The 16,988-nt window shown below is 38.9% G+C and overlaps 1 protein-coding gene across 11 annotated transcripts in view; it reads right to left on the minus strand.

The window, feature by feature from the left end:
* The window catches only part of LIMCH1 (LIM and calponin homology domains 1), a gene marked incomplete at its 3' end in the record, with an annotated part of 306,641 nt that overhangs the window by 81,162 nt on the left and 208,491 nt on the right, over positions 1–16,988 (minus strand). For all 11 annotated transcript variants that reach the window (XM_084233757.1, XM_084233752.1, XM_084233753.1 and 8 more), the window contains exons 4-6: positions 8,601–8,707; positions 3,591–3,621; positions 1,504–1,614 (exon numbers count right to left, since the gene is read on the minus strand). In XM_084233757.1, the coding sequence (XP_084089883.1) occupies positions 1,504–1,614; positions 3,591–3,621; positions 8,601–8,707 (249 nt within the window). The remainder of the gene's footprint in view (positions 1–1,503; positions 1,615–3,590; positions 3,622–8,600; positions 8,708–16,988) is intronic.

Below are 16,988 nucleotides of genomic sequence, written 5' to 3' on the forward strand. Positions count from 1 at the left end.
TAAAAGTAATTTTGCTTAAAGGACTTTCTTTGCTTTACAGCCAATATGAAAGCTTTGCTATTTATAAATACATGAGCCAGACTAGCTAGCCAAATGTAAAGAAATATGAGGACTATCAGCATTAATTTAAGGAAAGAAGAATAGATGATTTAAAGGTTGGAGAAAATTCTTCTTTTAGTATTAAAAGAAAAATTGTAAAGCACTAAATGTCTCTCAGTCAGGTCTCATTAATATATTCATTTACATAGTTGAGAAATTCGGAAGAGCCAGGCCTCAATTATTTCTAGTGATTAAAATGAGCCTTACTACTTCACTAAGGTTGGTTGGGTAGGGCATCTCCTGGATTGTATGGCATCTCTGTGCTTTAGATAAGGGATTGTAGATTGCTCAATCTTATAAAAGCAATGCATAGGCAGGAATACAGAGAACACCTTACTGTTGCTTTGACAAATTCCCCCATTAGGTCAGTCTGCCCCATAAGCAAATAAATAAACAAAGCTTCGAATACTGTAAAAAACATTTTCCAAATTTCCAGATCACTCAAGTACAATGACCATAAAATGCACATTTTAGAAAAGAATGCTTCTCATTTTTCAGAGCCTGTCCAGGGTGGATGCCCAGGCAAGAACTTGGCTGATGTTACCTCACCCACACCAAGAAGGCTCTGATAGGGAAGGAAAATGACCTTTCAGACAAAAGTGCAAAGCAAGTCTTCATTTATGTATAATACTGTATTGTTGAAGTCAGGCATTATTCTCCCAAGAAAACAAGCACTGAGCAGTTTGGCATAGAAAGCTCATTACCAACAGATTGAATTCGCTCTTTTGGAATGAAAGTTGGATATGGATCAGATCTCCCATTCTCCAAAAGGCATATAAGTTCAGTTAGGCATGGGATACATGAGGTGAAGACATTGGCAAGACAAGTGGTTGTTTCCCATTTCCTTGAGTGCATGACATCTTTGGGTAATTCTTACAAAATTGTGATTTTTTTTTTTTAAGGAAGCCACATTATCTCATGTAAGTCTCAGGTATTCACTGTTGAGAATCAACATGTAAACATACTACATTAAGTTCCCCACTAAAAGTTCCCTGGTGGCGCAAGGGGTTAAGTCTCAGCCCTATGAAGATATTGGCAGCCACTGCAGCATGAGTTCAATCTCCGGCCAGGGAGCTAACTCACATGGCGTAGCAGACTTCTCCTGTCTCGCCCCGCTGCTCCCCTCAGCAGTGTATTTCAGTAGATCTGCCTGTTCTGCTCCCCACTCTGTCTCTGGTGAATCCTCTCACCCCCCAGCCACACCTCTGGCCTACATCCTAGCTCTTGTATGCATAAATAAATAAAATAAATCTTTAAAAGTCCAGTTCTATTCTTTACCATTCCATTGTCCCTTTTCCCACGGTTTATCTCCTTCTGCCCACTTGTTATGATCTTAAAAACAAGCAAGTTGCTTTTTCATCACTTCTCTAAACATCAATGTGACAAAAAGCAAAGCCAAGTTACCTTTCTCATCTGAGCCAGCAAGCCTTCGAACTCCTTCAGGTTCAGCGTTGTTCCACTGTAGGATGCACAGCTATTTGCAGCTTTTCCCAGCCAGTATATGGTAACTAAGACCTGTGAAGCAAAACCATGCCCAGAACAGAATTTTCCTTCAAGAATTACTTTCAAATGAGAAATCAATAATGTTCTACTAACAGAAAAACAGGAAAGAAAGAATATGCAACATTGATTTACCAAAACCACCACCCATGAGTTATCCATTAAATATAAAATCATTTTAATTAGAACCCAATGCTCTATCAGTCAACACAAACATGATTCAGTAGTTAAAATAAGATGCTGGTTTTGGAAAAAGTTCAATTGTGAGACATTGATCTATAAGAAAGAAGAAAAAATATATTTTCCAAAATTATTTTCATGCAATGAAGGTTTGAAAGTTGGAAAGCAAAAATTTTCTGAAACCTTAGAATCTTTACTCAATGAGCAATGAAATAGATTGTCAATTCCTTTTGAAAGAGGGGCTCCAGGCTTATAATTCCCAATTCTGGGCACAGAGCTTCTGTGAAGACCAATACCAAATTCCCAAAAATGCCATAAAGGTTAATTAGCAGTTCCTAGCACCAGATCAACACAATATATTGATTTCAAATCAGCAGCAAGCAATGTAATGAAGAATACCATCTGAAGATACCATGCTGTGAGGTACAGTTAGATTTCTATTAATCTGAGGCAGGAAATTTCTAGCCTAGAAAAGGTTGCTACCAATTAAACAACCTTGGAAGTTTAAGAATGTCTATGAATATTCAATGGTCTGAAGCTACAGTCCTAAATTAATTTGGCTCTCTTTTTACAAAGCATCTGTCCACAAAAGCAAATGTTATTAATGTTGATGCGCCCATAAATCTAGCAGGGACTGGCTGCAGACAAGCTCCTTAAAACTGAGTTATGGAGACCAGAAGCCTATAGAAAAGCTAAGACTTTTATTTTACTTTCATATTTGGTCTTATTGTTTCAATCAGATTGGGAAGTACTTATTGCATCTCCCTTTGCTTGCTAGGCCAGAAAATGCTTTGGACAAGGTGATAGGATTCCAGATGGCAACAGGCCCAAAATATGGTTATGAGTATCTGTGTTATGATGTGATTTCATTTTCTACCTCTGTGGGAAAATGTTACTTGAGGAATCCTTCAAAATTTCCAGAAAGTCTTTTTTCAACTGATGGCTTACAAATACATTCCAGAGAACAGACAATTCCAAATGTTAGGACATTAACTAGGACCATTTAATGATGAATGTATGCCAAGAATGAGGCTGTCTTGAAAGTGTAATAGGAGAAGGGAAGACAGAACAGTGCTGTGTTTTAAATGAGAGATTTTCAGATTTCTCAAAATTGTATGATGAAAATGTGTGTATTCTTGGTTTTATAGTGGAAGAAAAAGAAGATAAGCATGAGAATGCCAGCCATATTAATAACATCCTGGATTTTAAATAATCAGGTTGCAGGTCACAGTCAATGTTCAAATTTAATAAATGTTCAACAGCCATTTATTAAAATCCTCAATTTAAACTTAAAAAAGGCCTTAAAAAACTTGTCCTCTGAAAATAGCCACTAATTTCAAAAAGTTGATTTGGGTAAGTACTAATAAACACTAGAAAGATTAAGAGGAAAACAAAAGACAAAGAGGGTAGCCCACAACAGTTAACATTTCATGTTATGCTGATTTGCCCCTAAAATTATTTGCCCCACTGCTTAATTTGATTCTCCCATCTGTGCCTACAATTGTAAAGGAGCTAATGTGAGGGCTGAGAAACATCATCTTGTGTTTAAAATACCGAACCACAGAGTACAAGTTTTCATTTGTTTATTTCTGGGTTGAACACGTATCTAATTAAAGAGACCCTCCCAAGCTACCACTTTTATTTCTTCACAGTCATTAATTATTCTATCAGAGGCATATATATATTTGTTTTCTAAGAACAACTCTTTCCAGTAAGACATATGAGAGACATTGAACTTAGGAGTTAAATTTTACATGTGAATCATGAAAGTCAGAAGGAATAAGTTTGGAAAATGAAGTTAAAGCACTTACATTTCTCAGCTTCCGAGTGTAATCAAGGCTCCTAGAAAGGAAAAGAAAGTTTATTAGGAGAGCAGTTTCTTCACATGATCTTCCCTTAAGCTCCTCTAACATATACTTGAAGTTAATGAAGACAATGAAAGCAGAAGACTATTGTGTTTTTAAGAATTATGATTTGTGGGCCTCCCCGGTGGTGCAGCAGTTGAGTGCTGGGTTGCAAAGCTGCCTGCAGCCTCTGCAGCACCAGTTCGATCCCCGGCCGCTGGGTGAGGGTCCCACATGGCGCGCAGACCTCTCCTGCTGCCCGCTGCCCGCTGCTCCCCTCGGCAGTGTACTTCGTCAGTCTGCCTGCTCTGCTTCCCGCTCTGGCTCTGGTGAATTCTCTTACCCTCTCGTGCTTCTGACTGTACCCAGTGCTTGTATAAATAAATAAACAAATCTTTAAAAAAACAAACAATGATTTGTGATTTTAGGTACTAAGTGACATTATTTAGCAAGCAAGATATAGAAGGACAAGGTGGGATTAGAGCTCTACAGTACACCATGAGAAGAAGAAAGCCTTGTAACATCTGGAAAATGAAGAATTCCATTTAAAACTGGGACTGTGTATATTTGTATCCTCAAAGCTATAACTGTTAAAACAAAACTTGCCTTGATTACAGACCACTGTCAAATTGAAATCTGACTGCTCTTCCAAAATCTCTTCTTCACAGAAGCACTTTTATCAAAGGCCTGAAACCTTACTTAATTAAATAGACCTGAAAAATATATGTGTAAGAGGCAATACTATCCAAATATTTGTTCTTTTCTGCTGTGGACATAATTTAGTGTTGGGGATTAACCATAAACAGGAAAATATGCATGTTATGTTCAAATGTACACATGTACATTATATATATATATATATATATAGCTCTTTTTATAAATTATCTCTCCATAAATGTTTATTCTCAAACTATAAACAAAAAAAGCTACTTGGTAGTACTTTCTAAACATTCATATTGTGAAAAATAAAAATTTCTCCCAAATTATCCCTAAGTTTCTTTAACATGTCAACAAATAAATACTAGGAAAAAGAAACACTGTGTTTTTATTTCCTATAGTAACTTTAGTTGGGGGCAGAAGGAGAGGAGAGGAGTAGAGAAAGAATATGTCTACTGCATAAACCAGTCAAGAATTCCTTTTGGTATTAGACCCCAATTATTTCACGGCTGTACATTCTGATCTAAAGTACCTATTAATGAATAGATGCAGAATTTTAAGTCAATTAAGATTTCAGGGAACAGAAAACAATGTAATAAATATATACTAAGGAGATAAACCCACTGACATCAACAGGCACTTGAATGGACAGAAGCCTATGTCTAGTTTGGATTTGATTAAGAAAACGTTTTCGTGTTTCCCACTTTTAATATAAAAAATGATGTGATTATCTGCTTCAATATTTGCTAAGGTTTATATATGTATACATACATATGTATATTTTACATCAACAAAAACCCCAAATGAAAACAAAAACAAATCTACAAAAGACTTAAAATTTTAATGAAAAATAAGAACAGGAAACACGAAAACTTCTCCTGCATTGACTTCTATTGTTTATTGATTAAAACTGTGATGCAGTTCTAAAAGTCAAATTTGGCACACAGTAGGAGCTCACAACATATTTGCTGAATGACTTCACATAACAATCAGTAATGTGGAAATGCTTCCATATATTTCAGAGACATACGCAGGTGCCATCCAAAGCCTTTCCTCACTTTCATCCAGTTGTTCGGTGTTCCTGGAATCACACTTGCTGCACACCCCCTGGGTTATGCTTTCATTTCCCAACAAAGTTATGTGGCTCCCATTACAGGTAGAGTTCACAAATTATACATGCTGTAATTATTTCCAGGTTTTTCTTCCCTTTTCTCCCTTCTAGTCTACTCAAGTTACTTCTCCAAAAAAAAAAGTAAGAAAAATTACCTACAGTACTATAGTAAAGCCTAAACTAAAAATGACTTTTTAAAAGATAATTTCAAAAAAGCACCAAAATTTCCTCTGTGGGATCTACCCCTATATCTTAGTACTTCTGCTATTAATTGGTGTCAGTGGGGTGTTCTCCAACTCTGTTAATGTTCTGCCTAACACTCAGAGGGTAAAGTAGAGAAATACAGCATTTCTACTTTAACTGGCCATAGCCATAAAATCTACAGATGTTATAAATGTCCCCTACCCAGTGCTAAATTAAACCAGTAGCATCTATCAGGACACTGTGAAACAGCTCATTCCATACTCCATTCCTCCTTAAAATTAGAAGTGGTTTTAGAAAGCAGGAGCCTTAAATGAATTTATGTAATTTTAATATAAGTTTTTTGTTTTTCTAGGTATTCATACAGTGAAGTAATATTTCCAAGTACTTCATTCTACAATGCTGTGGACACTCCCTCACCACACTTGTCCTGGCTCATGGCAAGTCTACCACATCTGCTCCTTTTTCTTTTTATACATCAGGTTTGTTTCTCTTCCCCAGTTTTTCCACCTGCTCTTCCTGAATGCCTGCAGATCTCTAAATGGTTGCTTTTTGCTTCCCACCCATGTCTCAGCCCCCAGCTGAAAGGCTGCCAGTTTAGGGACATGAGGTTTTTGTTGAGATATACTTGATACATAAAACAACCTAAGTGTCTCCCCCAAAGATGAGTGGATCAAGATGTGGTATATATACTCAGTGATCAGAAAATAAAATCAGAAAATATAACTCAGTGATCAGAAAATATAAACTCGTGCCATTTGCAGCAACATGGAGCTGGAAGGGATTATGCTAAGTGAAATAAGCCAACAAAAGACTATGGCAGAGGACTATGGGTGCTTTGGTGGTAGGAGAGCTACTGTGACCACAATTATGGGGAGAAATCCAACATCATCAAAATATCAACAAAGATGTAAAACAATGGTACTTCATTAATTAAAAAAGATGTGTTGAATGAATGAACAATGTTAGCATCATGGGGGAAGGTGATAGAGAAGTAATGCCAAAGAAAATAATAATGCTCGATAAAGGACAAAAGGGAAGAAAATGAGAAGAAATGCAAAAGGGAGAGGCTGGGAAGACAATATAAAGAAGAGCAGGGAAGCACAGGGGAGAAGAAATAGAGAAAAGAAGCAGAAAGAGAAAGAGAAGGGACCGAGAAAAGAAGAGGAAAGAGGAAGGTGGTACAGGGATTTAGAAGTGATTGTGTCTGATAGGTGTCATTTTCCCTTTAATGTACTTTTTCTGCCTTTGACTTAAAGTCTCCTTAGAAGTTGGAACTTTTGCTAGAATTATATGTGAGAGAACATTCTGCCTAACTCTGTTTTGTAGATGAACACAGTTGGAGACCTACTGAAGCTAGGACTGCCTGGGATTGTAGAGCTAGGGAGTGGCAGATCTATGGCTAGACCCCCCCCAACTTCCTCAGGCCCCAGTTTTGGCATAGAGAAACCATGAAGGTGATAGGAGATACGAATTTCTAAAGCAAATCAACCTGAGACTCTCCCTGGCTTAGTAACTTATTGAGTTGAAGTCACTTTAAAAAAAAAGAATACAGCTGTCAACACTGTCAAGTGAACTTTCCTTCACCCTCCAAGTCATGTGTGTTAGTAATTATTACCCAGAATGTGCGACAGTCCCTATTGTTCCTGGTCACTTGCCACCCAGGTGGAACTGTGAATGTGAGATGAGGCAAGAACTGAATTTCTTTCATTTTTAAAATAATGATATATCATTATTTTATACCCTTGTTTGTTTTTACACAATATAAGATTTCTCCCTTCAGGTGTGGTCACCACAGTGAAATAATTTCCTAAAATAAACAATGATTTATAGAGGCTAGTTTTAGGTATACTAATTAATGGAGCCTGTGATGACTTGAACGAGATCTTCAGTGGAGTTTCCACGTTCAAACATCAACATTTTTTTCTTTTATTTTTGCCCTTATTTGCATGAGAAATAAAGAATGACCCATTGACAATAAAGAACTGATTTTAGGTCATCAATCATGGTTGACTCTCCCTCATTCCAAGTCATGAAACATAAAATCCAATATGAACTCCTAAGTTGATTTTTTTTCAGTAGTTTCCATTTTTCCCAATTATTTTTCCTCATCATTAAAAAAAAATCAGTATCACCGAATGGTATAAAATTAACAGCTCTGAATTTTGTCTTCTCCCTCTTTTCTGTCCTTTCAAGATAAAATGATCCAAATATGATCAAAAGAAGTATAGCCTGTTCACAGACTCCCTCCACCTAGTTCAGCTTATTACTAAGGCATATTCATGTTTGACTACATACTGTTTGACTACAGTAGAAAATGTTTTAAATGAAGTTTGTAGATCTAAAGGACTTCCAAACTACAGGAAAATTATCTCTATTTTCATAAAGACCTTTCTTCTCATCACCCTGGTCACAAACTCTTTCTTTAGGGAAAAGCACACTGCCTTCCTTTTACATGATGCTTTTTCCCAAGAATTCTTTAGCCCCAAACATGGCTCACAGCTGACAATAGCCACATGACTAATGGTCCACCTTCAAAGAGCCTGATTACTGAAAACAGTTACAAATGTAAATGAAGAAGAGATTTCACTATAATCTATTGCCCTTCCTGCATAATAAACAGAGTTCAGATCTGTTTACCTAGTTTGCAGTCTTCCAAGAACCTATTCAAATGCCCAATTGGAGCCAATAAGAGCTTTTTTCTAAGACACACACACACACACACTGTGTACAAATTCCTCTCTTGTCTCTCCCTCTTGAATTTCACTTAACAGTTTTCTATATCTCTTTAAAATTCTAACTCAATAGGCATGGTTTTTGCATTGCAAAAATTTACATTCTATCAGAATGAAAGCTGTACATGGAGGGAAGACCAACATGTTTTGCTTCAAAAGCTTGATTTTTGCCTTCACATTTTAATTGTATTAGGCACTCATACAACATCATCAAAAAACTGCAACTCAAACCATAAATGGGTTTCCCTTAAACATAAATCATGGATTACTTACTTGACTGTTACTCTGTTGGATGTATCCTGTAGGTCACTGGGGTCAAAAAGTTGAGATTCTTTAAGGCCGAGCTCTTTACAACCTCTCAAGAATAAGATGATATTGTCCTGGAAGGAGGAAAAGAAATCCAAGTCTACATTACTTTATGTTATCTTTATGAACAAGTACCTCCTCCTTAATAGTCCAAATTACTGGAAGGATGTTAGTGATTAAGGCAATGAGAGCCAGCTCTAAATAGCATATTCGATAGATAGTAAAATCATACTTTGTTAGGACATGCTGGATATGCAGATACCTCAAACTCCTAAACCCTCCATCATGCCAAATTCTTTTTTCCCGCTGTACCTCGACAAATATATATAAAAGCTCAAGTAAAATATCATAGAGTAAATCTTAGCATCTTTTGGGGGAATAGTTCTCAATGGGTTTCCCCTATTGCTTCAAAGTTTTATACATGTCATTTTGTCTAGAATGTGGTTCAAAATTGATATTAAAAAACAGGTTTTACTATTTAAGTTTCATCTTCATTAAGTTTATCTTTTTCATTGATTTTCTAAAATACATCTTCTGTCAGTGAGTTTTGGTTGATAATACCATTGTGTGTACCCTAATTTGAATTAAATGAGGAAAATATCTGGACTTAATTGGGAAGGGAAAAGAAAACCTTCTGAAAATAATGTAAAAGATCATCCTCAAAGTGAAAACATTCTCTGGCAGGTACAAATTCACTTTGCAGTGGCAGAGTAACAGGCACAACTAACTGACACTGAAGGAGGAGGCTCTGGTCTTCATCAGTCAGGACTTACTAGCCACATAGCTTGGGAAGGGATTGTAAATTGTAGGCCATCCTTTTGAAACTCCAGGGTATTAGCAGCTGGTTCACCAGTTACAAGTCTCTAATTGTTCTCTTCCTAAGACTTCTGAAATGCTAATTAGCCCTATCAGCTAGCGAAAACTATAGAAGAATAATAAAGGCTGGTTCCAGGATCCAGATTAATGTGAATCTATCTGAGCACTCTAAGCAAGATGCTACAAAAATCTGGTTACTAAATCCTATATTCACTCAAGTACAATTCTACAAAGTGAATAGACAAGATAGCATTTCCCTATTACTCAGTGTGTAGGCAGGATTTCAAGATGACACTTAAGCATACGCACCCTATTGTACACACCTTGTAGAATCCCCTGCACCAAAGGGAGTCTTTTGCATGCAAGAAGAATATGAATGTGATGGGCTATCATTCTATGATTATGTTACTAACCAGTCGTTCTTAGTGAATTAAAAATAAAAAAGATTGGGTTTGTTCTAATCAGAGGAATTTTTGAAGAAGATGAAGTCAGAGTTCCTGACTTCAGTTCGTGCTGTCCACACGTTTTGTAGTTGGAAGGAGAAACGTTCTGTCAACAACCACATGCACCTGGAGGAGTCCTGGAAGAAGCTAGACAGGATCCCCCCAATGCCCTGATTTCAGTCCTATGAGATCCTAAGCAAAGTACCCAGTCATGCCATGTCCATACTCCTGATCTACAGAAACTAAGATAATAAATAAATGGGTGTTGATTTAAGACACTAAGTTTATAGTAACTTTTTATGCAGCAATAAAAAAGTAATATACCCTAGCTTGAAACAAGAGCAACAGCAATAAAATGCTAGCCTTTATACAGCCCTTGTGATATGCCAAGCATTCTTTGAAGAGCTTTACATGTATTAACTCATTTATCCCTTTATAAGCTTAGGAGGCTGGTACTACATTTTCATTTCACAGGTGAGCATTAAGGAACAGACCAATCAAACACTTCATCCAAGTTCACACAGCCAGCCAGATGGAGGCAGAAGACGACATGGCATCTCTAAGGAGCTCAAGTGTCAAATCTGAGGCCCACACTAAAGGGAGTTGGTGATCAGAGGCGGCTTGACGGCCACGGCAGGCTGGCTATGCAAGGCAAGATGAGCTATAATCTGAAAAATGAATGCCCAGCTCTGCAGCACAAGCAAATTGTTGTAGGTCTGAGGAGGTAGACAATGTGAAGGACAAGACAGAAGACAAGAAGACAATGAGGAGACTCTACAATCTCACTTTCCCCCTACATTGGGTGGCTCATTCCAGAGTATCTTCTTTCCCAACAACCTGGATACTTTCAGCAGGCAAGATGTGTCATCATCTATGTGACCTGTGCCATCACATACCAGACCGCTTGAGGACTGACAACTAGCTGGCCAAAGCTTGATGTCATCCACATCCCGCCAGACTCTTCTTCAAGAGCTTTGCATGTGTTTAAGTTACAAAATTTCTCTTTGGAATTTTCCCTTCCATGTCTAGGGTCTTACCATCTTCTGTGTTTTTCATTGGTTAACTTTGAGCAAGGGAAGAAAAAAGTGGGTAAAAAAATATTGAGTTTTTTAAAAGGATGGAGATTTTCTACTTGCACAATGATTATCCAATTTTACATATATCTTTCCTTTAAAACATGATTTTTGTCTCAATTTTTCTAATTCAATTATTCTAATTTGATTGCTTTAGATTCATTTCCAATCACCTTTTCAGTTAATTTTGGTATCACAAAAACAAATCTACTTAGCACCAAATGTAGCTATGCCAACCACACTGGTCTTGCCAGTTTCAGATCTACCCCAGTCTCACAAAACTTGTCTTTACTTAGTGTCCAGGCATCAGAATTGGGCCACACCACTGCCCAGAGACAGCAAAGCCCAAAGCTCCTTCTCCTTGGAATTTGCTTTTCTTTCTGTCAGTGTTGAAGAAGCAGTTCCCATGAGAGAAGCATCTATGGGTGTTTGGTATGTTGCTACATAATGCTTGGTTAGGAAAAAAAAGGAGGTGGGGGTGGAATTAAAGCCAGTACTTAATTTATTACTATTATAAGTACATATTGATATCAAGGCTGCTACAATAAAGTTATGCTGGGAAAATATTTTGCCAATATGAGAATCAACTTACAACTAAATATTTTTTTTTAAATATTTGCTTTTTAAAACTTTACTAGTCTTAAATCAAGAAAGTAGGTTAAAGATCACTGAAGGCTTTAGATATCAGAAGAACATTTTGGTGAATTAAACAGGGTGTTTTAGCAAACAGTTGCAGCTTAGGTGCACGACATTTATGACACGCCTGGTGTTTTCTAAGTGTGTACATACTTAAATCGTTCTTGTATTCTAAAAAAACCACAGGCAGTAAGTACTGTGATTGTCTCTATTTTACAGAAAAGTAGCTGAGGCACAGAGAGTGTAGTTCTGTCTTCAGCACAATTACAAGTTCATCTCCCAAAGGCTCCACATGGCAGAAGGCAAAGAACTTTCACAAGATAGAAAAAATCGAAATCTGAAAGGGCCAATTCCTTACTGTGGCTCTCCAAGGGTTAGGTGATTTATTCTGCCTTCCTGATATTTCTTTTTTTTTTTTTCATGTTTTTACTATTTATTTGTTTATTTGTTTGTTTTTGTTTATACAAGCACTGGGCAGAGTCAGAAGCGCGGGAGGGTGAGAGAATTCACCAGAGCCAGAGCGGGGAGCAGAGCAGGCAGAAGGACCGAAGTACACTGCTGAGGGGAGCAGCGGGCGGCAGGAGAGGTCTGCGCGCCATGTGGGACCCTCCTCCGGTGGCTGGGGAGCAGCCGGGGATCGAACCGGCGCCGCAGAGGCTGCGGGCAGCTTCGCAACCCAGCGCTCAACCGCTGCGCCACCGGGGAGGCCCGCCTTCCTGATATTTCAATTTTAATTATTGCTTTTTTTCCTTTTTCTTTTTCTGCACGATTCCCTCCTTCCTTCCTCTCCTCTGTCCTTCCATCTCTCTCTCTCTCTCTCTTTCTCACCCCCTCCCCACACACTTCCTCTTTGGTTACTGGGCTTGAGATTTTCAAAGGGAATATTGGTTCCAGCCCTTGAACATTCCTGAAGACACCATGTTCAAGAAAGAGTGCACCCCTCACTTGCAAGTCCACATTTCAGAAACAGTAAACAAGCCCCATTGGTGTTTAAGAAAGCAACCCCAAACAGTGACAGCAGCTCATCCAGATCAGTCCTAGTCCTCTCTAAGGCCAGTGACCATCTTTTGGGTAGGCTCCTGATTCCTGAGTACTTCTTGCCCAGAAGAAAACAAAAGATGGGTATTTCTCTCCCTGGGAACCATGTAGGATCACAAGAAAGAACTGGACCTGGGGCCACCATGTTGTTCCATAAAAGGTGTGCGACTGTGGCCCCTGAGACTCCAGAAAGACGAGGGGGTGCCCTTCTCAGGCATTTCCGCTGCGCAAGCCCACCCTCGAGCCCAGGCTATATTCAGCGCACGGACAGCAAACAGAAAAGTCTGTTGCCAGCCAGGCAGAACAATTTGAGCTGAGAGATTTAAATAACTTCCAGCTCCTTGCTGCAACCTAATGGTGCTGGAGGGGAGCCAGACCCCAGGCAGGAGAAAAGCCAGAAGGAAGACACCCCCAGCCAAGAGCTAAAAGGGGCAGCGTCCGGAGCAAGCAAGAGGGACTGGTGCCTTTAATTACATAAAACGCATCCTGCAAATTCCCATCTGCTTGCTTTTCACATTGAGCTTTTATAATTCCTAGCAAAACGCACATCTTAGTGTCTTAGCTTCAGAAGCCAGGCAGCGCCTCGCCATGCAGGGAGGGTACGTGGGAGACACTGATTTATGACAATGACCGTTATATTTAGCTCTTACTAACGTGGCGTTACAAACCCATTAAGAGTCAGTAATGCTTTGGAAGATGTTTTTAAAGAACTGTTTTAAAAAGTCAGCATCATGAAAGAAGAAAAAAACGGAGAGTAAAGTGACATGATGACCAAATGCAATGTATGACTTCTGATTACATCCCAGACTGGAAAAGGAAGAATAACTAAGGTTGTAAGTTTTAATATGAACTGTATCTTGGAGAGTATTGAATGAATGTTAATTTTCTTAGGCATGATAATGATATGTGGTAACATGAGAGCATGCCATCATTTTTTAAGCACAGTATGAATTATTCAGGGATGTTTTTAAATGTTTCATAAAAATATTGTGTGTGTGTGTGTGTGTGAGAGAGAGAGAGAGAGAGAGAGAGAGAGAGAGAGAGAGAGAGAGAGAGAATGAGAGAGAGAGAGAATAAACAAAGGGTTCACAAACTTTTTCTGTAAAGGGGCCAGATAGTAAATGCGGCTTCATCGTGGGCCTAAGGTTGTCTCTATAAAAATGACTGAACAAGAACAAAGAAGGGAGGGAGCACAGGGTCTGCGCTGGTGGACCTTGGGGTCCACTCTGAAGGAGGGACCCTAAACATCTATGATGGAAGCAATAATGTAAACCAATGTTAACTCAAAAAATATTTAAAAAAATGACTCAACTCTGCCATCTCAGCAGACAATGTATAAATTGATGGCAGCATCTGCGTTCCTGTAACCTAAAGGTGGGCATTGGCCTGGGTTTGGGCCTCAGGTTATAGTCCACTGGCCTGGTTTGAGGTGAATGGCAGGTACTCACTGTGCAATCTTTTAAATTTTCTGTATATTTGAAAATTTTCCAAAAATTGTTTGGAGAAAAGGTTTCTAAAATTGCAAAACTATATTCAACGACATAGGGTTATGATTACACTGGCACAACCAATTTCATAAAATTCAAGGAAAAATAATGGTCACCTCAGAGACAACTATTGCAGTCACTGAGGTACGCTCAAGCGCTACTGATGGAAAGTTACCGTTTCTGGCCAAGTGGAAAGTACTGTAACATGAGTCTCAATTCACCACAGATGTACAACATAAAGTTCCTAAAAGAGTCCATTTTGTGCTAGGCTAATATAAATATGTGGCTTTATACTGCTCTTTTTGTAACTACCATGCCTTAGCTCCTCCTTCTTCCTTGTCCAGTGGTTTCCCATTTCATTAATTTGTGGGCCTGCTCTCTGTAGGTAAACATTCCCCAGGGGCCCAAGTTGAGGCCTGAGGTTTCCACCCTTCAGGGTTCTCTTCTCTGAAGAAGTCCTTAAACTTTGCTACCTTCTCTTCTTGCTCCAAAGTCAAGGTGAAGGAACAATCCAGGACACTTTCTATCCCTAGAGTAGAGCAATTTTTCTGGCTTAGCATAGCAGAACTTGAGCTATTTACAAGAAATTAAATACTACATTCTAGTTACTTACAACAATTTTTTTAAAATCAAGCTTCCTTATCCTCAAGGAGATGACATGCTAGTAGAAGATATGGTAAGGAATTCTATCAACAGTTTTTATCTTTAGGGTTAATTTTCATGATCTATCAATTATCTGGATTTTTCAATATACACGTAAGCAGAGGTCTGACTTCGAATTAGACAAAGGAAATAAAAGAACAAATATAGCTGACCCTTGAACAACTTGGGGGGGGGTCAGGGATGCTTATACCTCCCCTCTAAGGGGGCCTACTTATAGTTGGTCCTCCATTTCCTCAGTCTCTGCACACCTGGATTTGAGCAGCATTCAACCAACCTACACCCATTGTTGGCTGAATCTGTGAATGTGGATCCTGCAGAGAGAAAAAACTCTAGGTCTAAGTGGACCCAAGCAGCTCCAACCCATATTGTTCAAGGGTCAACTGTTCATCAAGGAATGCAGCTCAACAATCTTGGAATCATAATGACTCCATTTAGAATCCCAGCCTCCTTCATTTACTAGCTGTGTAACCTTGGAAGCATTTCTGACTCTTGAATTTCTAATCAAGAGGAGGATTCTATAACCTCATAAGGATGTCAGAATTGTGGAAGATCTATATACATAAAAAAGTCAGTAGAAGGCGCCTTCTTGGCATTCATCACATAGGATTATAATGACATTCTTATCACTTAGGTCAAGAGGATAGTGGAAGGTAAGTACAGTCTGTCCATCCATAAAAATATTTATAGCCCTTGCCAGTTACATGGCAGATGGTAAAAAAAGGGGTGGAGGGGAGGCAGTTGCTGAAATTATTATTTAGTTTGTTATTATCAGTCAACTTGGCATTTTCATTTAGGCAGCCTCAAACTTATACACAAATTGTGTACCCAAAGTTCATTTGGAAGATCGCTGCTTGTAAGTCATCCTTTATAATTACCCTACCCAAACCACCCTTGCATGATGACTTCCAGTTTAGGCCAGAAAAGCCTACTTAATCCAAACCGTACCTGAAGGGGAATACTAATTACATTATGGAAGCTAACTGCAAAGCAGAGAGCCTTGCAGTAGGAAGACATTTGCAGAAATGCAAGGAACATGTCCCCCCTGGCTGCAGTCAGCTGGAGGAATCCAGAGATCATAGGAGTTTCCCTACCCCAAGCCAGTGCCAGGGACTGGGAGGGAAAAGGGCGGCTGAGTCATTCCTGCTAGTGCTGCCCCTGAGGCACCAGACTGCCATTACAGCCTTCTGACACTGTCTTCGGAAAGCTAGCAAGGACGGCTTGCTTGCTACCTTCCCTTTCTCAAGTGGTTTCTTCCAGTGGGAAAGAGAGTGTCTCTCTTTTCTTTTCTTTTTCTTTTTTTTTTTTTTTAAAGATTTATTTATACAAGAACCGGGGTACAGGCCAGATGTGCGGGAGGGTGAGAGGATTCACCATAGACAGAACGGGGAGCAGAACAGGCAGACTGAAGAAATACACTGCTGAGGGGAGCAGTGGGCAAGATAGAAGAGGTCTGCTCGCCATGTGGGACCCTCCCCTGCTGGCCTGGATCAAACCGAAACTTCAGAAGTTGTACGCAGCTTCACAGTGTGGCGCTTAACTGCCTGCGCCACCAGTGGAGGCCCTGTCTCGCTTTCTTGATCTGGCTTTCTGGCTCTGAGGAAGGCACTGCACACTGAGTGGTTTCTAAGGAAACCCAGACTGCTAGTGAGAAGCCCCCTCCTCTGCTCAGCTCCCTGGCCTTATTTTCTTTAGGGTAAGTGGGGAAAGGCCAACATGATGATAGATTTGGAGTTCCTAGAAAATGAAGGTTATGCTCATTTGGTTTCAGATGAACCTAGATATACTGCTAGGTATTTAAAGCATCTATATAACATTCAGTTTCTAGAAATAAAGTGGGGATAACAAAAAGTAAGCTGGGGTTATATCTAGTGAATTTATTATTTTAATATACTTTCTATGACAAATATTTGCTTCAAGTATCTTAATGAGGATTAGGCTAACTCAAAAACATTTTCAAGTATATCAAGTATATTCTCAGGTATACACCCAGATCCTTTTGTAAAACAGTAACAATGGTTATTTTTCTTTCTACCTAGAAGGTTTTTTTTCCCCTTTAAACATGGTTTTTATTAGGTTTTCTCATTTGAAACAAACAAACTCTCTTTAACAGAATTGCATTTATGAAATTCAGAAGGTGAGGAATACATTACCAAAGTTTTTCCAGGAACTAACCCCACAATTAATAGAATTTGGGGATTT

This window comes from Talpa europaea (assembly GCF_964194135.1).
Source record: "Talpa europaea genome assembly, chromosome: 5".
In the NCBI taxonomy this organism is placed as follows: Eukaryota; Metazoa; Chordata; class Mammalia; order Eulipotyphla; family Talpidae; genus Talpa; species Talpa europaea.